We start from the raw sequence: 27,471 nt of genomic DNA on the forward strand, positions 1-27,471 counted from the left end.
TCATGTCATGTATCGCATAACTTCGCGTAAGGCATACAGCAGCTCCGCCTGATTGCGGGCCTCCAAGATCATAAGATTGATGTGAACCTGGAAGCGAAACGAAATGGGCGGTTAGTATATCGGTTGCAGGACGTTCTACCGGCAGCATCTACCTTTTCACTGTGCTGCAGCTCGACGAGCACACTGTCGTAATCCAGCTTGGTGATGCGCTCCGGGAAACAGCAGGCCGTCTTGATGAACATCTTCAGCGAGCGATCAAGCAGCTGGTTTACCTCCCCGTAATCGTAGTCATCGTGGCGGATGCCGTAGATGCACTGGATATAGTTCCATATGGCACGGCGGAACTTGGACGTGTCAACATTCGTGCGTCCTGCAATCGTGTAATACGTTAGATTGTAGGCCGCCCGGAATTTGTCATCCAGATAGAACCCAACGTCATTGTACAATCTGCAGATGGGAGCAATGAAACAGACAGCGTGTTAGCGAGGGGTTTTGCCGTCGTCGCCGAAATAGGGGTTTACCTATTAACTAGTGAGTATCCATGGTCGTCCCAGGAGTAGTCCTGTATCCGGAACGTTTGCGGAATGTTTTCCGCACCACGACGAGCGAAATCCTGATATGTGAAGCACGGATCGTCAACGTATCGGCCTATCTGCTGCGGTACATCTGCCGGTGCCTCCCGAACAACCGGCGGCAATTCTGCCGCCTGTTGCTCGACATGCTTGAAGCGATTGCTGAGCTCTGTTTCGCTACATTCGTCGATCTTCTCCGACAGACGCTTCATACGCTGCATCAACGCATCGACGCTCACTTCCGGACGGATATTACCTGTGAAGCACAAGGAGATCCCGAGGAGATCAGTAAGGCGGGACGTTTCGGTGCTATTTGCATGTAGCGGGTTTTTTTTTTTAACTTTTTACCATCATCACTATTCGGGAGGTTTTCGGGATGCTGAGAATTATACAGATCATGTAAACGATTGAAGGCAGTCTTCTGGGTGAGAACGTTGTTGTTTTCAATTTTGTGACTAGCGCCGTCCACCTCCTGGGTAAGCCCGCAGGAAAACACGAAGGAGGAAAGCGAATGGTAGTGGGCCAGTAGCACAATCGCGTGGACTACCTCGGACAGTGACCAACTGTTCTGCCCTTTTGTAAGCCGCTGGAAATGTAAAGAAACATTTGGACAATGATTTGAGCTTCATTCAACGGATCATTAGTAGCAGTAATGGACAGTGGAACATGTCCCCGCACTAACCTCGATGTGTTCCTTGTTTAGTAGCCATGGACGATGGGCAAGGATTTTGTTAATGTCTGAAATGGCACGCAGTTTCGCCGGGATGTGTTCGAGCCCGTTCAGCCAGTTCGGGTCACCACCGTTCGCCAGGAATATTTCCTCATACAGATTAACCAGGTACGTGCATTTATGGCGGGCAGCAGCCTGGAATGAAACAATAACTCATCAGTGACCGAGTGGAGGGAGGCTTAAATGTGAACTTGTTAATCTTACCATAATAGCGATGTAGTTCCTATAGTCGTACGCCAGCGGTCCATCGCACTGCATGACAAATTTCTGTGTGTTTAGAAAGTGGTCCAGGTAGCGTGGATGGTATGCGATCACCTTAGTGACATGGTCCAGATTCGAGCTGTCTGTTGGCGAGTTCTTGGAACCGTACTGGAAGAGGTAAAGGGCAAAGAAATGTGTCAAAAAAAAAAACAGTTTAACAAACAACCCGAACGGTGGAAGCAATGAAGGAAAGACAAAACAACAAGATCATAACGTCACACATCGGTTAACGCGGTACGGTACGGTTGCAAAACAATAAGCGCAAAGAAGCGTGAGGCTCTTTAATCTCAAGATGTCCTCCCGCAGAAATTATCATCAGTGGCGGCCGTTGACCCAATGCGACCGAAGGTCCTGATAAAACGAGTTTGACGTCAATAGCAGCGCGGTTGGCTAGCGAGCGAAGTTGACCTCGCGAATCTATGATGGACTCCTTTTTTTTTTTATTTTCAACCCTCAAGCTATTTTCCTGGATCGCATGATCGACCGATCGCTAAAGCTAGTTGTGAAAAAAAGAACCGTCAATCGGGATGTTTTAAAGCACACCTTGGTGGGAATTTTCCGAACAGCTAAAGGAAAAAAAAAGTCCCAACCACCGCTGTTTTGCCAATCGGCCAACCAGCCGGGACAGTTGACGTTTTTGCTTTCACCCTCCAATCAGCTGTTGTTCGACAGCCGGTAGCTGTTGTAAACAGCGCAGCGTTCCGACCAGCACCAACGTCATTCGGTGAAGCCCCGACAGACGGTTTGCGAATCGGTTTTGGGTCGGTAAAAATAACAACCACGTTCCGCCATCGACGCAAGTAGCTGTGGCCGGTGAGGTTAGGTTACTTGATGTACGGGCGGGTAAACATCAGAAAAGCCGGTACCATACCGGCCATCGAGATGGTGGACAAACGGCCACTTGCATTGCTCGACACAATATTTTGTCGCCTGTTTTTCAAACGTCCGTTTACATTGAGTACCATATAATGTGGATAAATATTGCACCTTCATTAGACCTTCATCCCCCACCCCGTGGTAACGTTTGTTCGACGACAGCCGGAAGTGGCATTACCGCCACCTTTGCCACATTCCGCTTGCAAATCTAAGCGCCCAGCGGTGCGGTTTCACAGTCAATCGAGAATCACATCTGTTACGCCCCGGGGTAAACAAGTTCGGTGTGGCACGATGAAAACGCGGTGTGTGTCCCTGCCGTCCAGACAATTAGGAGGTTTTTGTGGCGGGGTGGGGGAAAGGCAAGCTACCGTTGCCGTGCATTGCACCAAAAAGTCCCGACCCTGCACGCCTAGGTACGTGGTGGATGGGCTGTGAGATAAGCGCTAGATTTCCTTGTTGTTTTTTTGTTTTGTTTTGTTTTTTTGCAAACAACAAGCGCGGCCCCAGTATGTGCAGGCAATCCCTACACCGTCGGCCATAATCTGGCGGGAAGGTGCCGTGTTGCAGGGTGCGGCGTCCAGATGCAGCGTGGCATTGTTTACTGTCACCGGTTCAGCGAGAACGATCGGGAATGGTCGCTGACTTCCTGCTTCGCAGCCGGTGATAAGCAGTCGAATAAACACACGGCGTTGCATCAGCGTACTCCAGTTTACCCGATCAGTGCACACAGTCCGGCAACATTGTAGGCTTTTATATTGGTGATGCTCACCGCGATTTAAATAGGTGGATCGTGTACAGGCTCTATCGTTAACCTAGTTGCGGGCAGAAGGTTACGTAGGATGTTCAAGTTGTCCAAACATTTCTTTGCGACAGGAACATGATAGTGTAGACGAATTCGGTGGTGGAAGTTTAGGTAGACACTACATCTGACATTTGAATTCTTGAAGAATTAGCAGAGTTATGGACACTGGACAACTGGTCGTTCATCTCAAAAATGTTTGTTGGGCCATGTTGACAACATGTTTTTAGTTGTGAATAAATTAGAATCCCTGAGGTTTCAAACGACACAGATGAGATCCTCAGATAATCATCCAATACAACAGTTTTGAAACATACCCTCACATGGACCTCAACCCATCCCTTCCAAACGCTCCCGCTCACACGTTCTGTCGCATCAGCAAATGGGAAGTGCTTAGTATCCAGCTGTACCAGCAGCAGGTCCACTCGCACGGTGTCTGTTTGCATGCCCGTCATGCAAAACCCCGCCGATAAAGCGACGGTTTCGCGCAAAAGCTAATGGGAAACATCTGTAGCGCACATTCTTGCCCCGTATTCGAGGTTGTTTCTTTTTTTTTTTTGATTCGGTAGCACGTCCAACAGTTTTGTTTATCGCAACCACTCAACTTTCGCTACCCGGCGGTGTTGGCAACAACGAAGGTTTGGCCAGGGGATTGAACGGAAGAAGAAATAATAAGGAGGACACTCGATGCGGCAGCTACGACACGGGAAACCTGATGCGGACCGTGAACAGCGCCAAGCGGACCGTCCGCTGGTGACAGAATGTGTTGGCAAGCTCGCGTACACACACGTACAACATGTTGTGCCGTTTGCCTGGGCGTATCGGAGCAGCTGGATCTTTCGTCGTAAATTTGCCACGATAAAATGATTAATGGTGGTTTCGATCATAATTAGTTGCTCTTCCGTCATAAAGCGCCTTGGTTAAACAAACCGTTCGACACTGGGAGTGACTGAATCGGGTGGAACGCTGAACCGTGTCAGCGATGTTATTAGAATAATTTCTCAAATACGTCTATAATGATATCGGGTCCGGGACTCTTTGTTTTTGGTCATCTAGCCTTCAAAATCTACTAATGTCCAGTGTCCTTCTATTGCAAATATTGGTAAATGTTGTGAAGTTCAATTCTTCGTCTGCGATGTTATTAGAATAATATCTCAAATTCGTCTATAATGATATCTGGTCCGGGACTCATTGTTTTTGGTCATCTAGTCCTCAATATCTACCAGTGTCCAGTGTCCTTCTATTGCAAATATTGGTAAATGTTGTGAAGTTCAATTCTTCGTCTGCGATGTTATTAGAATAATATCTCAAATTAGTCTATGATGATATCTGGTTCGGGGGTCTTTGTTTTTTCATCATCTAGTCCTCAAAATCTACCAATGTCCAGTGTCGTTCTATTGCAAATATTAGTAAATGTTGCAGACTTTTATTCTTCGTCTGCGATGTTATTAGAATAATATCTCAAATTCGTCTATGATGATATCTAGTTCGGGGGTCTTTGTTTTTTGGTCATCTGGTCCTCAAAATCTACCAATGTCCAGTGTCCTTCTATTGCAAATATTTATAAAAGTTGCGGAGTTCAATTCTTCGTCTGCGATGTTATTAGAATACTTTCTGAACTTCGTCTATGATAGTATCTGGTTCGGGGCTCTTTGTTTTTGGTCATCTAGCCCTCAAAATGTACCAATGTCCAGTGTCCTTCTATTGGAAATGTGTATAAAAGTTGCGGAGTTCAATTTTTCTTCGGACAGTGTACTTTTATTGCAAATATTGGTAAATGTTGCGGACTTCTCAAGATCATCCTGCCAAAGACAACGCCCAATAGACAGCGTCTGCAGATATCGTCCCGCGTACCGATGTGCGCGATCTTACCCATTTCCTCGCATGCCTTTGTGCTATCAGGTTTCATTATCATAACCATCACGAATCGCCGTGCTGGCCGTCCCATCACGAGGCAACGGCGTGTGATAATGATTATCTCACTCGCAATGAATTTGTTTGCATGGCTGTCGGGGCAACAGTTGTTTGCCGGTGTAGCTGCTACAACTACCACCACGGCTACTGCTGTTTGCCATTTATTGGACGGTCTTTTTTTTATTCGTTTTGATCAACTCTTTGTGAACCTTTGCTTGTGCTCCCGTGTGTGCAATGTGACCCCCATGGTACCAGCAAAAAAAAAAAACCTCCAAAAGTGGCTCCATTATTCTAGCACCACTGCACACGACTGTAACAATGGGTTAAGATTTCACGCACTTTCTGGATGCTCCTTTTCGACTGTATGTAGTGTTAACGTGACCGAATGTCAGCGAATTTGCATATTTGTTTGGCATCCAAAACGGTGTATGACTTGGCTGTGTGTGTGTGTGTGTGTTTTTTATCTTCTTTAGTTTTATTTGCCAACCCCGGTAAAACAGCTGCTCGCGAACATATGATCGTCGCGAGCTGTCAAACCCGCTCGTCAAGAGTGGCAACGCACAATGATGATGGATCGCGCATGTGTGTCGCTGTATTGGCGTGTGGTGGGAGGCAGCACCGCAGGTGAGCGGGTCGTCAATTTTAAATTGTTTACATTTCACTCCCGGCAAGTTTGCGTCCACTCCGCACCGATATACACCGACGTGCGCCCGTTGCTAGACGGCCAAATATGTGGAGTTGTGTACGTGCGAGGTACATATGTGTTTTTTTCCTTTTGTTGAGGAGGTTTGTTTCACCGTTTAAATTGTGGATAATTCATCATCGTGCTGGCATCGGTAACGAGCTACACGAAACGATGCGCTGTAATCCACTCATCAGCTGTGGAGAAGAATGACACTGCCTAGCGCACCCTACTCAGCTGTGTCCGGTTTGTTTTATTACAACAAAAACACGTATTTTTTTTTATTGAACTATCATTTCCATTTCGAAATTATCGAATTATAAAGCACGTAACATTTTTCTTGTTTTAGGGAACTACCAGGGTGCCCATAAGAACACGTCGCATTCAATAAGATCAAGGCTAACGCCGCCGTTAAGTACAAGCGTACAGAGGGAAAGTTGCTATTGAAGAACGAAAATAAAACACGTCCTCCAGCCGGCAAACTTAAATGACCAAAACGTGCCCCATCTGAAGTTGCAGATCTCCCTTGGAAGTTGTTTCCGGGCATGCATTGCGGAAGCCATCACCACCGTCATCTTTACGACACGACACGAGCTCGCATAGGGGACGATCGAACACCATTTGGCACGAACTCAGCTTCGCTGCGCACTATCCTGTTGCCGGCACGACTTCCTTATTGCACCGGGCTGCGCTGTAAGCTTTATGACCCAAACAATGGCCGGATCGCGCACCAAATGTAAAACAACGGCCAAAATGCACATGAAGGGGGGGAGTTCCTTCGGGGTCTTGTTCTTGATCTGCGAGATAAGATACAATTTATAGTGCAATCCGTGCACAGAACTGCTTCACTAATGAATGGGAATCACTCCAATGGGGTTTGATTTACGTAAGGTTTGTCACAGTGCTTGGTGGAATTGCTGGTTCAAGTCTTTCCCTGTTGGAGAAATTTGCTTTCGTTGAGATTTCACTCATAGGAATCCAAGGTCGTTTATTCGAGATATGACTACTGGAACGAAGCACCCAGTAAAGCATGTCCGATAAATCTTATAATCTTTAGTACCTGGTTGTTTATGCACTTCGGTGCACTAATCCCGCTGAGCAGTGTCCTACTCACAATGTCACATTGTATGCAGCGAGATAGAGAGTGAGGAGGTATGTTTAACGCCATCGTACATTGTTATCAACTGTATACTATTTATTGAGCATCGTTAAGTCATCGGGGAACTGATGCGATGTGTCATACGAAGTAGCAGGGCTAATTTTAGATTGAAAAGACTATGTGTGGATGTGTAGTCGGTAGAGAAATCATCCGAGATATCGTCTTGCTCGTGGATGGGATGGAGTAGAGTTGACCTCCATCAACTACTGCTGATACCGCAATATCTATATAGTCAAGAAAGTGTGGTCAACATCATGGCGCCGTTTACCAAACGCCTGTGTTGACAGTTTAATGGAAAATGTTACCAAAACGGACCATCACGGCGCTCGCAATGGAACGACAACAACGGTTCGGCAAACAGTCCCAATAGCGCAAACACACTGGTAAGCGGAGGATGTTTGGGGAAAGTGTAGACAACTGTGCTCAGGGGGGGAAAAAAAACCATCTTCATGGTCATTTGCGAGGCGTTTGCTAGCGGCGGGTCTAGAAGCTTATGCCAAATAGTGCCACAGTATGCAGTACGGGATCCCGATATAATGGGCGGCAGTCATCGTGCGATCAGTGCGAACCTTGGGCGAAATGTTTCGGGACAGGTTAACGCCGTACGCGGAACTGCACCGGACCGTGACCTTGACCAGGACCGGTTTGAGTTTGATAAATGACAGTCAATAAGACCTGCCAGACCTGAGAAATGTTATGTATTCTCGTGGCGTCACTGCCTTTAGCAATTAATCCATCAAAGCCGGGAACCAATCAAACATTTGTCCCAAATGCCGGATACCCACAGGTTGAACCTCTGTTTTGTGATGCCCCCCGTGTATCCGAATGTGTTGTTAGTTGGTAATAAGAGTTAATTTCCAACCGAAAAAGATCTGTCCATCAACATGACGATCGTATCCTTCAGTCGCTCCACTTAATCCTTTCTGGTAGGGGTTGAACATATTTCAACACACGCACACCACGCTCTCTCTCTCTCTCTCTCTCTCTCTCTCTCTCTCTCTCTCTTTCTCTCTTGCTTGCTCCCTTGTCGCCACTCGTTCCAGCTTTTGCTGCGGCCAAACACTGTCCTCCTTCCCGTAAGATCGTTTCGGAGTTGATGAGATGTTTACAACAGACTTTACCGCGCCGCACCCGAGCTGACCCGAGTCGGAACCGGGCCAGAATCGGTCCGGTACCATAGTAAACGCCGTACGCTGCCTACCCATCCGGCGGTTCCCATGCGGTGGCAATGTACAAAATCTGTTGACAGAATCAACTCGGGCATCTGCGACGCACTCGCGTGTGTGACCTTCTGGTTCCTACATTCTCCGAGTTTAAGTGTGTTTTTTTTGTTTTCATGGTGGAAGATTGTTTTTTTTCTTCTTCTCTGCCTTCTCTAGCCTGGTGTCGTTGGTGAAGTGTGTGAAGAACGCTACTCCAAGAACACTACGCGTATCTTACCGCGCCAAGCTGTGAAGCAACAGCGACAAGTAAACATTGCGTTACGCGAGCCGAACTTGAAGTGGAAAGTTGAAATATTTCACGCAGCAACTTATCCGTGACGTTTCTCTCGTGTTGAACGCATCGTATGCCACCGGCGGGGAGGATAAAGTTAATTTGAAATTCTTTTTTTTATACCCCTCCCCCATGTCCAATATGTCCACCAGCCAAAATATGTGACGGAAACAATACGAATCGTTGCCACTTTTCCACCGGTTATGTCCTTTTGGCGGACAGTGAGCTTCAGCTAACAGTTGCGCAACAAGGCGATCGCGTAGCTGGCTGGCGCCGGCTGAAATCGATCGGTTTGTACAACTAGACGTTAACACAAGCAACAATGAAGGAAGGGAAACACACGCAACTAGCCGCGAACCGAGATAGTTGCGCGAACTAATGGGACCTCGGCAGGTCATCCAGAACAAACGACCGCTTTGACGCAGTGTCGAAACGGCCGGCAAGACGCCCACGACGAGCACATCCGCAAACTTTTGGGACAACCCGGGGGGGGAGGGTGGATGATCCGCTCATACTGCCACTAATGGGCCCCCGTTGGAGAATCAAAACAAAGTGATAAATTACACCAGAAAATGAAGACACCAACTTGGCTTTGAACTTTGTGTGAACTAGGAGATTTCGAGAGGCGAGATCAGGTTGTGTTGGTTTTGTTTGTTGCTGTCTTTCTAATAACGAGTTGAAATAAAACATACACCGATCTATCACGGCCCCCCTAAACGTCACCGTCCGATCTGTTTTTGCTTATAATTTCTAGCCGGGAAGAATGGAAGAATCGTGAAATCGATGATATCATCCACGTATGGTTATATGTTCCAGAGTAGTGATGAGAAAAATCGCTCCCATCAGGGATTCGATCCGACCGATCCGGATCCACCATGGGATCGATCCTTCGAATCCGATCCGAATCTCTCTTCGGACAAAATGGAGTGTCTTCTTCTTTATGATTATAAAGAATATATTTTTGTACATCCAAGTGAAGATGTATGCTAAACATTCTCACAATTTCACCATTTTCTGAAAATGCGCAGTAAATGATGGCGAAATATATATATTTTTTGTGAACATATTTTGTTATTTTGGATATTTAAAGTAGAAGAAGAAATATGTGAAAGAACAAAATCTTGCTTCACTCGAATTTATACGAAATAATTCTATTTTTGTAATAAATAATATGGATCCCAGTACCACGTCCTTATCATCACAAATCCCGAACGATTTGCAAAAAAAAATCTTGTTTTGGATTACTTTGGATTGTTTTGGATTACCAATCCTCGGATGATAAATCCTCCGAATCTGGACCCTTGTTTTGGACTTCGATCCCGGATTGTCGTCATATTCGGATCCAAAAGGATTGTTTGGGATTCCAATCCAATTTGGGATTAAGGACTGGATCCGGATTGATCCGGTGAAGGATCGAATCCCAGAATCCGATCCGATCCGTTCCGCTCAACACTGTTCCAGAGAGTATTGAAGTAAACCAGTATGGCCGTAAATGGATGTCATTCACTGAGCGAACAAGTGTGGTATCCACTGAATGAAAATGTGCTTTGCAGCACCTCCTTCGCGTGGTGCATTACTTCACACTAAACTAATACTTTAAAGTGCTTGCTAGCAAAAAGGAAACTAGTTTAGCGTACTTATATAAGCGTACGGGCGTAAAGAATAATTTCAGATCGTCGCACCAACTGCAGCACCCATTAGGAGGGGGTCGCACTCGAAACTCCAACGGGGCGCGTTACAGACCCAATGGCGATTACATTCAATCACTACCCATTTGACTCGCCCCGAAGCGTACTTTGTATGCAACGCGGTCGTAAAGTTCAATTACAAAATATGGCTCCACATAACCCCCTCCTTCCCCCCCCCCCCCCCCCTCTCTCACAAGTGGGGCGTGCGTCGGTCTGCATTTGGTGACACTCGATCGAGACCAAGATACTGGTCGCGCCGGGGGTGGTTAGATGGCAATAAAAAACAATCACTCATAAATCACTTTATTTCAAATGCACTCCAGTTGGGGGGGGGGGGGGGAGCTCGTACGCGACACGCTTGCAGTAGCGGGGAGGTACCAAATATGTGTGAGGTTTAACTTTTCCATAGATGAACCAGAGAAGTCCGTCCGGGTCTCCAGAAGCTGGCAAACAATGTACGTACGAACGCTTCGGACGGCGCGTGCCGTTTGCGGTGTCACCAAGAAGGTGTGGGAGGCAAATGGATTGCAAGTAGTAAGATCTTACCACCCTCCCACCCTCCCTCCTGCAACCCAAATAGGAAGAGCGAGTACCATATGAGTGTGATGTTTTATGCATTGTGCATTTCCCGCTCGAGACCCATTCGATCGAGTGCGCCCTTTTGCGGGTTCGTCGCTTTGGGTGGCGTGTGTCCCTGCGTGTTCTGCGTCACAATCCCAAACCCCTGTTGTCACGTTACGAACGATTGATTCGCTCGTCAGTTGCGAACCATTTTAGGTACCCTGGGGGGGGGGGGAGTGACACCAACCAACGAAACAGCAAATCTGCACCATCCCGGGGGTGATCACGTGCGTGTCAGTCTTTGATATTGTCACAAAGGTAAACAAAGGAAGGGGAGGGCTGGGAGGATCAACCGCTTCTTTCAGATATCTACGATTTATTGCATCGTATTAGCATAAATTAAAACGGAAAGACAGTGGTAAACAAAGCACCAAACACACACACACATTCGCATACCCGGTGCGATACGATTTGTTATGGAGATTTCGGGCCGCGTTGGAAATAGTCGCGATCGTTCCGAGTTCCTGTGCTGTGGTTGTTTTGCTAACCGTGTCACCTACCGTGTCTGTACGGCACTGGAATCACCGCTCCAAATCTGGAGATCTGGATGCCAAACCGCGATCAACCTGTGGAAGGTCGTAGATCAGGTTGATCTACACGGCGATTCTCTAAGCTCCCGGATAAGATCTCACCCGATCCGCTCGATCCGTACGTTTGGGTAATTGTGAGCAGGGTTGGCTTACGGGGAACAGCTACATCACTGTCCGATCTGTAGCTAAACGAGTACTTGTGGCATTTTATGCAGATTTGAAACGAACCAACAAACAAAAAAAAAGCATAATTAAAGACACCCCCCCCTCCCCCTTTTGTAAGGTGAACATGCGCATCATGGATCCACAAATGAATGAGCACAAAAAAAAACAAAGATCAGCATACCTGATACATCGCTTTGGTGGAAATAAAAAACAAAAAACACACCAAACAATACATTCGCTGTACAAAAAAAAAAGCAGGATCCATCCCCAGCAACACGTTTATGCAAAGCGCGTACTCAACCGGGCACTGGGGGGGCAGTCTCTTAACGGCAACGTGCACAATGCGCACTGAATACTTCCCCCTTTAGGGCCCGTATGTAGTGCGTCGTGTTCGCGGTGCAAGCTCAAGGTTTCCCGAACCGCTCCTATTACCCATCCGGGGATGGGCGAGAGGGGGCGCAAGGGGGTGGGACGGGGGAGAGAGAATAAGCCACTTCAAGCTTAGGAAGTGCGATCATCTATGTCGGTGTGAGTGTGTGTGTGTACGGGCATCCCATCCCGGTAGTGTCGCCGGTTTCGGGGGTGAAACCACTTCCCCCGAAATGGGTCCATCATCGGTTGATGGGGGTGTTATTTGATGTGGGTATGGTTTGGAATGCTCCATGCATCACCACCGACCACCCGTTCTGGTTGCTATTATTAGACGAACCACCCCGACCCTCGGACAACCCTCCCGACACAAGCTCAATGGACAAATTATGCTGAAGGTTAGGCGTGTCTTCTGTACGGCACGGTTCGCGTGGTTTGCGGTTCGGTTGCCAGGGTTGTGGAGTTGTTGGCATTCTGCACCAACAGCCATGATTTCCTACACCGGTGAGGTTCTGTGCGCATCATGGCTGGTACGGTAATGCTTAGAATACAAACTAAACAACCTGTGCGACGCAATCGAACCGGGGCGAGGTTCGCGTACGTGCCCGTGCCGTTTGACAGTTCAATCGTTCGTTTGACAGTTCAGTTGATTTCAATTTCTTCGGTTCTGCATCTGTATCGATAAGCAGCTCTGCTCCAAACTAGAGATGAGAATAATCACTCTTTTCAATGATTTGAATCGGAGTCAAAGAGTGGGTTTAAAGATTTGAAACGTCCAGGAAACGACAGGGCGGGCGATGAATAAAATCCAAAGAGAGCGATAAAACACGTTTTCTCACTCATCCTCGGTGTTTACAATCCCAAAAGAGTGATAATACTCTTTTACTCACTCTTACAGAGTGATTATAATCCAAAGAGTGATAAAACAGTTTTACTCACTCCTGAGTGAGTTTCTAGTCGGCACAGAGAGTAAGAGTGAGTATAAACGCAAAAAAGTGGTTAAAGGAGTCATTAAAACTCTTCGTGCTGATTTATATTCATTCACTCTCTCGAAGGTTTCAAATCACTCACTCACTCTTACTCAGCGTGCACATCTCTACTCCAAACACATCTTGGCTTTCTGGTAAAGTGACGCGGCTAAGAACGCTGTTTCCGTACCGCAACAACGTTACAGTTCCGATGCACATACTTTACGACCGGCCAGAGAGAGAGAAAGGAAGAGTAGTTTTGCACCGTACTTGGCGCGCAGTGGGTACAATGTGTAGTAGCTAAGTGATTGCGAACGAGCAAAAAAGGAATAGGTCAGTTTGATTGCTCCCCCATCTTGTGAACTATCGCGGATGGGCGCAACGCATCGAGCCACCGCCGAAGCATGGCGACCTCGGGCTTTCAACCGCTCTGAATACGCATCGTTAATACGGTTTGCAATCATCGTAAGCACCGGCCAGCTAGGGGCCGCGCGACGAAGGCGGGTCAGAAAGGACATAAATTTTGCCAAAACAAAACAGAAAAGCAAAGCAGCAACATAAATACAACGCAGCCAAGAAATACAATACGGGGATGATGTAATCTCGGTTCAAGTTTGCAACATTCGAACCCAGCGCTGGCCTGTGCGTCGAACGCGCTCGTTGCCTGTTGTCGCCCGTTCGCGCTAGGTAGGTCATCCTCTCCAGCTCCAGCGGCACCGATGGCAGGACATTGGGTGGCAGCACCCGATCCGGTTTATAATGGGGAGGCGTGCGATAGTGCGCCCATCGGAAGGCACGAGAATAAAGATGAAGCGAACGAACAAAACTAGTAAGAAACGAACCGTCTTTGCGAGATAAGTAAATGGATTGGGGGGGGGGGGGGCATGTATACGTATATGGTGACGAGGCGCTGTCGACAGGACAGGACACTCTGCAATCGACGTCGGTGAGTACGCGGTTCGAGTGGTGCCCCGTGCACACGAGATCGAGGACAGTTTAAGTCACTGGTCAACCGTTTGCCGCAGGAACCATAGGCTATCGCCAGGCCTCGGGGTCGCTGTTTATTCACGCCGGTGTGAGAATAATGGGTGTAAGAATGAGGGGTTTTTTTTGGTGCGATTGCTTACAGTTGAGCACAGGGAAAGTTGTACGGTGGGAGGAAAAGGTTATTTTTGATTGATTTTTACCGTTTTTTTAATAAACGGTTGTATTTCGGGGTTTGGGAGCGGTTAGGAGGGTAGTGACGCCGGTCTTCACACACGGCAGGACCGGGTCCAAAATCTCAACCGGACCAATCCCACCGTACGCAGGACTGGCTAACAAGCTACGGGTGAATAAAGACAAATAAAGGCAGAAATAGCAGGCCTCTTGGGGTTGTTGAGGTTGTTGTGCCGAAAAAGAAGAATATTACAGGGTTTTCGAGGATTATATTGCATTCTTTAGCGGGATGGGTGTGCTAGGGTCTCGGTGGTGTATTGGTCTTTACACGACCGGACCGGTCCACCGTCGTATGCAGGACTGACTAACACCCGCTGCGGGTAAATAATGTTAAAGAAAATCAAAAATGGCAAGTCCTTTGGCTAGAAATGGCCAGACCTCTTGAAGTTCAACGAGATGTTGGTTTGTTCGAACTTATAATTGACTCCTATTTTCTTATTCTACCATGAGCAATATTATAACATATTCAAGTTCTTCGACATTTTTTACAGAATAACACACAATGAAAAATGTTAAAAAACTGGTTAATCTAGGGTTAACACTGAAACTACTAGCCCAATCATTTACTGGACCACACTGGAACGCTTCAATTTAATAACATTAATTCTTGATTAATTCATTGACCATTTCTTCCGTAGTTGGTGCAAGAATTTTTCATATCTGTTAAGTAGAACGAACTCAAAGCAATATTCTATATGAAATACCATCGAGTCGAATCGATTATCCATTACAATTCTACGTTAGTCCAATTTTTTGTCTAGATCATATGAAGATCTCGCTAAGTCGAAGGCATCCCCACTAGGCAGATACTAAGGAGAGTCCAACTCTAGACAACAGTTGTAAAGAGACTTATTTATGATTGAATCAAGAGTGCTCTCATAGCCTTAAGCTCTGGTGTTGAGGTATTGGAATCTCGCATGGAGAACGGCCTTCCTTAGTAGTCCTTAGTTCCTTAGTCTAGTAAATCAATATAAGGCAAGTTCTGATAGATTGTTGGGAAGGAAATGTTTCCTTGCGACTCCCAACGCATGTTGCTCACTTAGTGCAATAAAACGTCGAGAATCGCTTCCACAACTCGCAGCCACATTCACAAAAACGAAGCAATTTGACCAAAAATCAACGTGTCCCACTTTCCGTGCGCTCCACTGTACATATCGGGATGGAAACGCTGAATCCGGTCCGGTTTAAAAATAAGCAATAAATGAACCGATCAAGTTGATTCGAGCACTTGCCTGCCCCAAGATGGAGGTGTAATTGTAAATAGCTTCGGCCCGATACGTAACTTGCCCCAACAGGTCCTGAATTCTCGTATGATTGTACTGTAAATTATTGCCATACCCGTGGTTCGGTGCGTTTTGTTTGGTCACCCCCGCATGAAAAAAAGCGCCAAATAAAATCACGTTTTCACCACCAATATTTACCATTAATGCAGTCGGCTATCTGTGGCATCCTTGCCAGCCCGTAAGAGCGGCACAATTTGGCGAGGAAAAGGATCGATGCGTGCACAACCCCGGCAACGGAACGGTACATACACACGGCCGGACACGCGCATACATAAAACGTACACACGGCCGGGTACGGTGCGATAGCTTTAGAACGTGCGGAAAACATTGCGGCCCGCTATATTTAGTATTTATTTATACGCTGAAAGCAACAACTTGCGACCGAGAGCCGGTAAACAACTATTTAAAATTGGACCACAACACACTGAAGATAATGGCAAGAAGAAAAAGAAGGCGAAAAAAACATGCCACACACACACACACACGCACTGTTGTGCCGGTTCCTTTCGCTTTTTATCCTTCAACGGGTTGTATTTTCATCAAACGGTTGGCCTTTAACGTGAAGGTGCGTGTGTTGTTGCCTTCGTTGGTGTTGTTTGTTGAAATTGGGGATGCGGGTTTTTTTTGTTGTTGTTGAATAATTCTCGCCACAATTCCCGCTGATGGATGTTTTCCTCGGTGTCCGTTTCCACCGATACCGTGCCGCTTTTTTGCGTTTATTTGATTTGTTTCGATTAAAGTGCCCCGGGTACACCAAGTTGTCGACGTGATAAAGCAACAAGATCGTCCAAAGGAGCAACGAGATCTTCCGTTTTTTCAGACTCCAAAACGTGCTGATGGGGGGGGGGGGGGGGGGGGGAGGGGGGAAGCTTACTATTTTTACGACCAAAAACCTGAACTTCCCATTTTTGGACCGCAATCCCTCTTTTGCCCCCATCCCCCCCACCCCCGGATATCCCGCGCAAATGGGTGCAATGTACCGGTTTGCTGATGTTATTTTGTTTTCGTGAAGGTTGATGATTTGTTTTCTTGCAAGTTGCAACAACCGATCGTTCTGCCACTCGTACGAGGCGAGATTGTTTTGAGCGCTCAGTAAAGTACACAGTATTTATGCTCTTCTGTCCATCGGGATATTGCGAAAAGTAGTGAAAATTTTTCGAAATAATCCAAACACGGAGGGAGAAACAAAACAACCCCCCATTCCCTTCCCCAACAACGCTCATCCCCTAAAGTTTTGCTACTGCCGATCCACCCTTGGTGGGGGTACTTCTGTTCGTTGTTTACCAATAAATGGTCGTCGCTGTGCGCGGATTGCAGTGCGCCAAACCGTCTACTGCTGGCAGTGGCCGCGTACCTTCGCGCAAGAGTAGGGCAAAACGCGATCAGCTTACTTATCTTCTGCCAACCCAACCCACCCTTTTTTTTTTTAACGCGCCGCGGTAAATTCGTGCGCTTAGTGATATGCAGCTAAATGTTGCTGTTGATGTTGTTGTTGCTGCTGCTTCCCCTACCGGTACCCTTCACCGGCCCCGTTCTGTCTCCCCATCCAAGATGGGTTCGTTGAACTAGCGTGTACGACATGCGGTTCTATGTTTACACACGCCAGAATGATACGATGTACAGGGTGGGAGGGGGAAGAGGGGTGTGGGGGGTTGGGTGGTTGGGTGGAAGAGCAATATAATACACACAGCAGCACACAGCAACAGAAAGTAAAATAAACATCTGCAACCGCGAACAGCAACAGCAAAACACCCACACCCATCCTTGCGCCGAGAAACGCAGAGGCGGCAGCAATTGTTGTTACGGTAGAGCCAGCATTACGAGCAACAATAATCAAACCAATTCGCTAACGCTAGAGCCGGTTGTTTTTTTTTTTCGGGAATGGTTCACGACCAAACAAACGTGCGTTTCGTCCGTGCTGCTCGAGACCGACCGGCAGCTTCCTGATTGTTGCTGCCACTAAAGAGATGTGTGATCTGCTCTGTTTACGGCTCATTGCGGTCGTTTGCCGTGCCGGTAGCTTCTCCACCATTACGAATTCGAGAGAATTGTATGACAAATGAATATGATCCTTACGAGCGATCTGTTCCCTCACCCCTCTGCCTATTGTTGCGCGAGATCCCCTTTCGAGGTGGATGATGTTTACATTGCCCAGCCCTTCCCAATAGAATGATGTGCCAGGATGATGATGCGCGCTCTCTTTCTGTCAGTAGTGATGGCCCTCTGGTGATCGTCTGTTACGTAGGGGCCACTATTTTTAGTTCCACTGGTCAACAACGTTGCCACACCCGGGCGCCGACCACGAGAACGCTCGCCTTGGAGTAGTTTCGAAGACGGCTTTCGAGCAATCAATGCCAAAGTAAAACAACCCTCCCCCACCACTCCCACCCACCCTTCCCCTCCTTCCCCATATGTGCATTTTCACCACACGGTGGCCTCCGTGCAGCAAGACGCGCAACTTTTTCCTACGCACACACTCGCTTTCATTGTTGCCAAATTTTGGGGGGAAAGAACTCGAGCAAGAATGGACCTGCAAACCGATGCCATCCATTGACAACTTTTGCAACTTTCATAAAACCAACTCCAGCACCTAGACACAACGCCTTCCGCATTGTAGACGACACAATGGCAAACAAACTCCGAGTGTGACGGTAGGAAATGGGACGGAAGGCCCAACATCATCATCCTGCGCCGAACTTTTGTCCACCGTTTGTCCAAACGACAAATCGGGGTGGAAAAACGCACGCCACGCCAAAGAAAAGGGAACCCCCCCCCCCCCCCCCCCAAACGGCGGGTTCCAACTGCAATAAATCAAACCCTCCATGGTCAACGGGCGCGCTGCTGGGTTTGTTGGCGGGTCATGTGCGAGCACGAGGCGAAAAAAATAAAACAGGAGCACCATTCACGCGCGTCTTCGCACGCAGCAAACGTTTTCGGGCGGAGCATTTCGGTGCCTTGCGGAATTTTGTTTAGCTTCACATTTCAGTAGCTATCTTTCACCCACCCCACCCCCTTCTGCCTTCCCCTCAATCCCAAAAAAACATCAAAGCTCTTTGGTGGTATGGTGAGGAGTCCGCGCATGTAAGGGAAGGGACCCGGTACTATATTTCACCACGATATGGATTACGCGGGATGGCATAAATTTCGCGAGTCCTAGATAAAGAAAATAGCGAAACGGTGTCATGATCGCCAATTTGGAGAGGGGTCAACGGATGGAGGGGGGGTTAGAGGGGAAGGTGGCGGTGTTGGGTGCGCTCGACGCGGGCATGTTGAGTGGGTTCTATTTTAGCAAATTGGTCATTTTGTGACAGGGGGTTTCGCATTTGGGGATAATGCACAGCGGCGAAGGAGGAAAAGAATTATAGCTGCCTTGAGCAAAAAACCCCAAAAAGACTTCACAAGCGGAATGAGTGTGTTTTTGTTTTTCTGTTCTGCCGTACGGGACGTTTTTTTTCACTCGCTCTCTCTCTCTGTCTCGTGGTGTGTAAATATTTAGTACAAACAAATCATTGGTGATGTGTGTCTAATCGGCAATTATCAGGACGTCCATCGTTATCGCAAGAACCGGTGTAGTAATTAACGCTGTTGCGTAATGGATGCGTGATACTTTTGTTTTTGTTTGGTTTTACGGAAAGGAACAACGATGGAATAAAAATACTAGATTCGATTCGCTGTTTGGGAATTGTACTAAAACGTTGTACTAAAAATCAATGGCACAGCGTTTGACATTGTGTTCACACGAGAGAGATTTAAAACTGAGTCGTAGGGGCGTAATTGTCAACAGGCATTTTATTTTCATCTGGATATTGACAATTCGCGCAATGCCCTCGTGTGGACACCCACAGATGTGAAATAAGCTCATTTGACACTGTGTTGAATAATTAGAAATAAAGATTTAAAATTTTGCTTAACTTTTTAACGTCTGATTTGTTTTAATTAACTTCCAAAATTCCAAATCCTTTGTTGCCATAAGTTGAGTTTGTATTGAGAGTGGCTTGCATGGCAGATTCTTCCGAGGGCCTACGCTTCCCAGTTGTTTAAAGTCATGCAGTAATCCAGGGCCGAAGCGAGAGCCAGTCGGCCTTTACATGGAGAGCAGACGCTGATTACACTCCCTCCCTCCAATTTAGCCATATCACCCATCCTCCCAAGAGTTTGGATAAGGAATGGAGAGTTTATGGAATCCTTCCAGATTCTGCGCATCGTTCCCCGTATCAGTAGGATATCGCTACAACACTACCAACAGAACTACAGCCAAAGTCAAGAAGTAAAAGAGCTTCCAAAATTAAGTTATATAAGGATTTTAGATAAATATTTCTACATTTCAACAATAAAAAATATAATTTTCCATTCAAATTCCTCCTCCAACGGCTCAGCTGTCAAACTACGCAGCGAAGAATGACAGCTACGCTGGCCCAGATCGATGTTGTACTAAAAATTCTCGCATAGTGTCATTTCGCTCCCATGTGAACACAGTGTGATGTAGGGTGTCTACGCTGTTGGCAACGTGATCGTTTGTAGCTAAACCATAGTCCTAACAACCAGGAGTTTCCGTACGCAAAAGCCGGGTAATATAATCGCTAGAGATACGCTAACCTAACATCAACATCAGCTACTTGTAATTGACACACGCGGCGTGTGTTGTGGCGAGAATGACCGGTTAGCGACATTGGCAAAAAAAAAGGGAACACTTTAACCCCTTTTTAACACATGAACGAAACGCACGATCGTGGATCGTGAAATAAACTCCACCACAAAACGAGAGTCTTCCCAAAAATAGGCCTGGGTACCGTAGTGCTGGACCGTTCAAAACCCCCTCCCCTCATATGCACATCGTTTCGGACAAAGGAAGCGAGAAGCGAGGGCAACCAATGGGAAGATATTCAAATTCAGCGTTGATAATAAAGCTTAATTTACACCAATTAATTTGTAACCTTGAGAGACCATAACTGTTCATCCATGGCGTCCCCGGGGTAGACGCGGGTTGCTTCCTCCGCGCCAAAGGCGCCACGCAGCCGGTACCGGTTCTGACGCTACCAATCGCGGGCTACCTCGTTTGCTGGTGTGTCGCGCATGAATGTGCACTTCGACACCACAGCCGTATGTTTGTTTTGCTGTGCGAGGAATATTAATTGCAAACCCCGGCACCGATACCCCGGGGACCGAGCGAATCAATCGTCCTGCCGGGACATTGAAGAATATCCAGCAATGTCATGTTGCCGTTGAACGGCACGCCGCGATCGGATGGAGCACACAGTCAAGCGACGCTGCGTGTAGAAGCTTCCGTATGTGTGGCTATCAATGGTCCTCCTTCATACGGCGACCTCCAAGCGGTGTTACGGATCGATGGCTATCACCGGTGGCTATGCGTCACACCGCAAGAAGTGTGCGACCTCACACAGAACGCCCACACCAATCGCTATCCCGTCCTCGTCCCGGCTTTGGCAAACTGATCTGAGAACCGGTTCTTCCGTACCACGCTCACCAGATCCAGTGACATCAACAGCATCATGATCGGAGCATATTTAGAAAAAAGGAGTGATCTCGGCGAAACAGGTTCTATTCTTAGCATGCGCCCGCTGTCGTCCATCCCCACTCGCCAAAACGTCCACCAACGGGGCAGGGGGGCACTCCTTGTTTTAGTGATCTTGATAAATAAAGGTTCAGAGACACACAGCGCGCGTCGTGCCGATCTCAGGTGTTCGAGGTTGTGTGTGAATCAACAAAACAAACAGCTCTACGGGCGCACAATTAGAAGACTGTTCTTACCCTTGCGCTGCCACAGCCAACCTCTGCGGGTGTAGTTTTTTTTTTCTTCTCGAACCATGAAACTCCAATCAAAAACAACGTAAACAAAAAAAAAACAACAACAACACACACACGATCAACACAAAAACGCAACCGATCCCGCGTTTACGCTTTAGTGAACACACTCGCAGTGGGTCAGCGGCAATTAAGTAATTATCGTTCGGTATTAACCACTGTTCCGCCTACTGTCTGCTGGTTCCTCCAGTTGCTCTAGTTCGGGTGCCAAGTTTAGGCAGACGATAGGGCAACAGAACTTCGTGTTCTAGAAAAGTTACCGTAGGTCGCTCGGAGGTCGACAGCCCAAGTGAAGATCACGGTTCTAGTGGTCTAATGAGCTAAGGCGGAAACAGTCTGCCGCTTTTTGGTAATTAGACACTATTCACATTAGAAAACTGAAGGTTTTTTACCTTATTTGCACTCTAGAACAACTTTGGCTGCAGTTAAAAGCTTAAGAATTCGAAGCTATTGATGTCTGTAAGTTTGTTGTAGCTTTTTTAGAACATGTCAGATCTTCAGAATACACTTTGTGGAGTTATCTGGCAGTATCTCTCGGTGAAAAACACTCTACAGTCCTGCTATAGCTGTATTGCTTTTCTACTTCAAACTCCTTGGTAGAACGCTACAGCCCAAAGGGGTACAATTGTATGCACAGCAACAGCGTTTGTGCCGGCACTGACGAGGGCCCTCCTGTCCATGTCTAGTGCGCTTCGCTCCAGCCTCCTCAAATGCCTTACCGGTACCGTGCTGGGGGTTTGGACGTGCAGTTTGTTTGCTTTGCCTCCAGCCGGCTAGGTGAAATGTGCCCGATTCCCAATGTCGGCCGGTACCACTCCCATGTGTACACTCCCGCTCTGGAGTGTTTGTTGGGTTGCGCAGGTTGTCTTCCCCTGCGAAACCTCCTTTTCCCCCTTTTGGCAGTACGCAAGATGCACATTCGGGTGCCTGTTACCGGTTGAACTTTACCTTACCGCCGGCACGGCGCTCGGTCGCCCGTTCGGTGCACCGGTCGAGGTGTTGCTGCATCTACTTAAAGACCCCATCGCAACGCGAGTCCACCACCAGTCCAACCCGAGTGGGGGGGGGGGGGTTTCTTTCTCGCCCATTAAACCGATGCGTATGGTGTATGCTGCAAGTACTGCCTGTCTGTGTGTTAAGCGTGATTGCGTGCGGGGCCAGCGTATGCACCCGCCATGTAGCCATGTGCAGAGGGCAATGCACTGTAGCACTGTGAGTAGTTGGGGTTTTTTTTTTATCGGACACTTGCCACACGACAAGTTTCGTTTCGTAATGGTGTACATTAGGCCGGCAATGGCGGCTATGATCGTAAGCGAAGCAATCTGCCTCGATCGTCCGTTGGAGTGCCCTATCTACAATGATCGAGTAGCGGAATTAGTACAACAATTGCGCAACAAAAGCTCCAGAATTACAGTGAAGTCTCTCTGAGGAAGTATCTCTTAAAGATATGAAGTCTCCCTAAGAAGAACATTTTTGACAGTTCCTTCGTTTTTAATACATTTTATGTCTCTCGATTGTAAAGTTGCTGTAAACTCTACTTAACATCACTTTCTCTAAGCTGGACATGATGTTTGTATACCAATGTCTCTCTAAGGTAGCCGTGTTTTGGGGTCTGTCAATGGGGTAGATCAAAAGTTAGAAAGCTTAAGCTTTAGGCCTGTATCTGTCAAATAATCCAGGTACCGGGCTGTATCATTCTGTACAGATTCGTAAAGGACATAGGATTTTGACATAAAGAATGCACAAGGGATCATTTTTGTGAAACTAAAATTTGAGAAATATCGATTTAAGTTTAGTAATTTAATATTAATTTCAATGTATTTGAAATAATATACAAGTCTGATTATCAAATAATCCTTTTTCAGTTCTTTTCGTTAAAAAAAAATTGTTTACCTTTTTCGCACACGGAAAACTTGGCCTAACCTGGCTCAGACCAGCTAGCAAATTTCTTTGTTTTGACATTTGTCGAGTTTGGGTTTTGGGTACTTGGGTACTTTCATTGAGAAACCAATCTAATCCTTCGTTCCTAGGCTTAACTTGGTTTGCCATTTGTATGCCGAGCTGTAAGCGGATAAGCCTGGAAACGTCAAAACGCATACAAAAAACTGGCTTAGAGCGTGATCTACCCCAATGACAGCTCATGATAGTTGCGTTTACAGAGTATGGTTGAAGACTTTTGCCATTCATAAATAGTATATCATCCAATTGTTTTTGTTTCCCAAAGTTGCCAGACTCTTTAAGATTGCGGTCCCTTCAGCTTGCAGGTTAGTGAGACTTGACTGGTGGGCATCTTGACATCTTGCATAGGGGGACATCTTTCAATTCCAGGAATTTCCTTAAGGGACCCGGGTACCCCGGGTAACACCGATTGTCCAATCAGATTACGGCAGTGAAATAGGAGGCTTTTGAGATAGCTATCATCATCTTTCACTTGCTGGAACTACGAAAATAGCACCGTGTCAACAAGATAAGCAGTGTGTGTCCATAATGTGTAGTATCGATCTGGGCTCGTACGATACGATTCGATGATTTTTGCCTTTCTTATCGTGCCGGGTGATGCTTTGGACTGACACACGATAAAAGGAAAAACTGGCAGTTGTGGTACGGTGGATAGATAACGATTTTCATGAAGTCATTGACCTCCTCGTTGCGCTGTTAATCATGGGAATTAGAGGAATAATAAGCGCTAGTAATGTACGCTTTTTCATATGCTCCCAACGAAGTTGTCGACCATGAAACACTTTCCTGGTGGTCGCCGATGATCTTCACCAATAGGTGCGAATTACATGGCACGATCGGTCAACTTTTGGGAAAAAAAGTGCTCACAGATACATCACCCGTTCGGCTTCACACAAAATCCGGAGGGAAAGCCACCATCGCGCAATTATCTGACGCTGAAGTTCGCCGCCAATGTGGGGCTGGAGGGGTATGACTAAGCGCGCCATTGTCATGGTGTCGATGGGGTGGAACGACGCACTTGACAACTAGTCAGCCGATCGGGTGCCATCGGGTGCCGATTTCGCCGGTCTCGTGTTATGCTGCCATCGGATGAAACGTGTTCGTGCCCCCGGTTGGCCTGTTTGCTCCGTTCTTGCGAATGAATTTCGTGACCAATTGGCTGACCCTGCCTAGCAACGGAAGAACAGCCTTCTTTTGGGTCCACTTGAGGGAGAACAAAAAAAACAACATTGCTACGACAGTGCTCACCGTAAGGCTTATCATTTTTTTCACCCTTGGAGGTTTTGTTTTTCGCTTGTCTCATCATTGTTGCAAAGTCTTGCCCGGTTTTGGTGCACTCCACCGGTTGGGATGGGTTTGAAAACTGCATACGACGCTTTGTCGCCAGGAGAAGGCTTTGGACAGGAGAAAGTGAGCTGTGTAAGAGTGTTCCAGATAGACGTCGACATCGAGGACACCCAGACATTGTTGCTTCCGCTTATCTAACGGGGTGGAACCTCTTGAGACGCTGTACCGTACTTGAGACGGTCTAATCGTTCAAGTACTTATTCACCTACATTCGCACAGTGCGAATCGACAAAAAAAAAAGTGCAATCGACATGCCGATAACGTGGCCGGTTGCCATACGGGCCAGCAATATACTGTGTCGATCGATCTGCTTTGCTTGCCCAGTTGATAAGGGGATGCGTGACTTGCGGAATGTGGACGGCGAAGACTCTCGAGAATTGAGTTAGGGTTTAGCATGCGGCTCTCAGGCAGATGTCTAATCTAAATAATTCTTGAATGTGGATGGAAACGTCTCTTCAATATTTTGCTGGACTCCAATCTTTTACACCTAACAAACATACTTTGAGCAGCTGGCCAGAAATAACCTCGGAAAAGCTCCTTCTCTTAGAAGATAAATAGCCACTTGTGCATAATTTGCCTGTATCGTCCAAGCTTCCGCGTGTGAGTACAGAACATCGTTGCTGTTGCCTACTGTTTGTAGGATAAACACATTTATCGTCTCTCCCGCGCAGCCGGTTGACGGTAATTGCTTTAATTTACCGGCACGTCCTCCACACATTGGGACCCTGAGAGATGTGCGGCCTATGCTCAGGATTTACTCCATCGTCAACAACCCACGTTTGGGGTCGCAAACGCGGCCAAATGAAGCCAAACGAAGGAAAGCTTACACTTTATTGGCCACCCTTATTCCAAACGGTCCCGGAGCGCGTCGGCAATTGCTTAAACAGCTTTGTTCCCCGCGGAACTCGACCGAACGCGAAAGACCGGCCGGTTTACCGGATTGGTTTGTCAATTAGAGCAAAGGATTAACACAAGACATCGACCCAAACGGGGGGAGGCACAAACGACATCAGCTGCAGTTGTCAAACAAACACATCAGTAATCTTCGTCCATTGTTTTTGGTTGTCTGTTCTTGCCGACGGTTGTTTGTTTGGGGCAGCACCGTTGCAGAATAGTGCGCGCCACGGACGAGAACTTTACGGGGAATCGTTAACCTTTCGCGTGCGGACGCGTTTCGTTCGATGTTGTGACAAATGTTCGACCAAACAACGAGGACGAGCACCATTTTCCGCCGGTTTTTGGTTCCGTACATTGCTCACCAGTAACGTTGGGTTGACATTTCAGGCTTCTACGTCACGGGCGGGCGGGTGTTTAGATAACGACCTCACGACCTCTATCCTGAGCAGGAGCGCAACTCCCCTACACGTCCCGCCACTCGGCTGTGAATCGATATCACGAATCGGGGCGAGGAAGTGATAAAGCCCAACACTTATCACAAAATGTGCTGAACATGCAGTGCCCTGATCGAGTGCAGAGATTGACAGCCCACGGTTACGAGCGCGGTTACGGTTGCGGGATAAGATGGTGCCTTTCGGACGCTTTGTTGCGTGGGACACGGAAATTGTAGGCAAACTTGGGCATGATGAACCTTGCTGCGTTGCCTTGCCCGCGGCCGAATGCATGTCTTCGGACACCCGTTTCGGTGCCGACACCGCACTATGGTGCGACCGTGTTTTTCTTATCGGCAAGCGTCGAAGCTTTACCAAAGTTCTATGAAAGGCAGCTCGAGGCAGTAGCGGTTAGCAACAGGCAGACCAAAAAAAAACCCCCCCGCCGACACGCACTGCGCGTGCTGAAGAAGGTCGAAGTCGACGGCCGTACATGGTTGTGGGGGTGCACAATGTGGAGCAAATAAGATAAGTCAGTATTCATGCACGGATGCGTCGGCACAGCAGTACACAATGGGGAAGCGCTGGACGGTGGAGGAAGCCCAAGCGCATTACACTACATCTACGGAGCTTTAGTACAAATGCATCAACAATACTTACGTCCTGCCCGATTTGTCCCATGTCTCCGAAGTATTCCACCATGGAGTACATTTATTGCAATCACTTTTTGGCCGCGAATAATCAAACCGATCACACACACACACACGCGCGGGACACTGATTGGTTCAATTAGAAGCAAACGCACCAGAGTGGCCCCCGAGCTGTCTCAGAAAGCATCAATTCCACCAAACCGTCGTTGTTGACCGGGCTATCTCCGGGCAAAGCGCTCCGTGCTTGTATTGCTTCTGCTTTTGTTTACTCTCCCCGGTACACAGGGCGCGCACACGCACACACTTCCAACGGGCACGGACGCGTCGACAAACACACGCAATCTATTGCTTATCTCGTCGTAGATCGATCCGTCGTAGCCGAAGCGAAACAATCGATCCAGCCGGCCAACAAATAACCGGGGGGCAGCAACACTATCGCACGGCGGTTTTTAGTACAGCACCACCACACATACGCACCGAGAATGATTTGATTACAGAGGTTAAATCGCTCGTTTCTTAACGGACAGACCAAACCCGTGTGTTTCGTGGTATTGATTCGATGTGTGATACTGAATTTTTTCACCGATCGCTCACTACTTTCACTTTCGTTCGTTGCGTATACACTTAGTACTGGTAGGTGCTGTATCGCTTGTTGTTGTTTTTTAGTACACGGAGAGCTAACACATGTATTAGACGTTCACTGTTTTCGATGACACTTTGCTGTGGAGAATGGTAAATCATAGGGTTACTAAAAATGATAACTAGTCAGCATTGTACTAAACAGCACCACGGTTCATGAAAATAAACAGAGTAACTAGGCTAAACAAATGCAACGGAGCGTCCGGAGATAGGCAGCGGGTTACATATGTGTTCGTTTGTTTGCAGACGTTTCCAATGCAGCTTACAATGGCGCAACTGTTTTAACAGCTTCGATCGATGCCGGTGCCTTCTGCTCACCCATACAGGCCCAACAATCCCGAACCATTCTCGAATGCGCACGATCGAACCACCTTTTCGCTCGGACCGTGATTGAAC

At 47.4% G+C, this 27,471-nt stretch overlaps 1 protein-coding gene across 1 annotated transcript; it reads right to left on the bottom strand.

Annotated features, from left to right (window-relative positions):
• Positions 1–26,497, bottom strand: LOC128711467 (sestrin homolog). Its single transcript, XM_053806345.1, has 7 exons — positions 26,447–26,497; positions 1,507–1,671; positions 1,255–1,437; positions 921–1,158; positions 522–828; positions 153–447; positions 1–87 (listed from the first exon to the last, which is right to left on the bottom strand). The coding sequence occupies exons 1-7, from the start codon at positions 26,495–26,497 to the stop codon at positions 1–3; spliced, it is 1,326 nt and encodes a 441-aa protein (XP_053662320.1).
• Between the last annotated feature and the right edge of the window lie 974 nt (positions 26,498–27,471).

Source organism: Anopheles marshallii, chromosome 3 (assembly GCF_943734725.1).
Source record: "Anopheles marshallii chromosome 3, idAnoMarsDA_429_01, whole genome shotgun sequence".
Classification (NCBI taxonomy): Eukaryota; Metazoa; Arthropoda; class Insecta; order Diptera; family Culicidae; genus Anopheles; species Anopheles marshallii.

Excerpts from the sequence above, each read along its gene's own strand:
- LOC128711467 (XM_053806345.1), bottom strand. The coding sequence starts at position 26,497 with ATGTACTCCATGGTGGAATACTTCGGAGACATGGGACAAATCGGGCAG. Across the intron at positions 1,672-26,446 it reads TGGGACAAATCGGGCAGGAC|TACGGTTCCAAGAACTCGCC; the intron begins GTAAGTATTGTT and ends TACCTCTTCCAG. Across the intron at positions 88-152 it reads AGCTGCAGCACAGTGAAAAG|GTTCACATCAATCTTATGAT; the intron begins GTAGATGCTGCC and ends TTTCGCTTCCAG.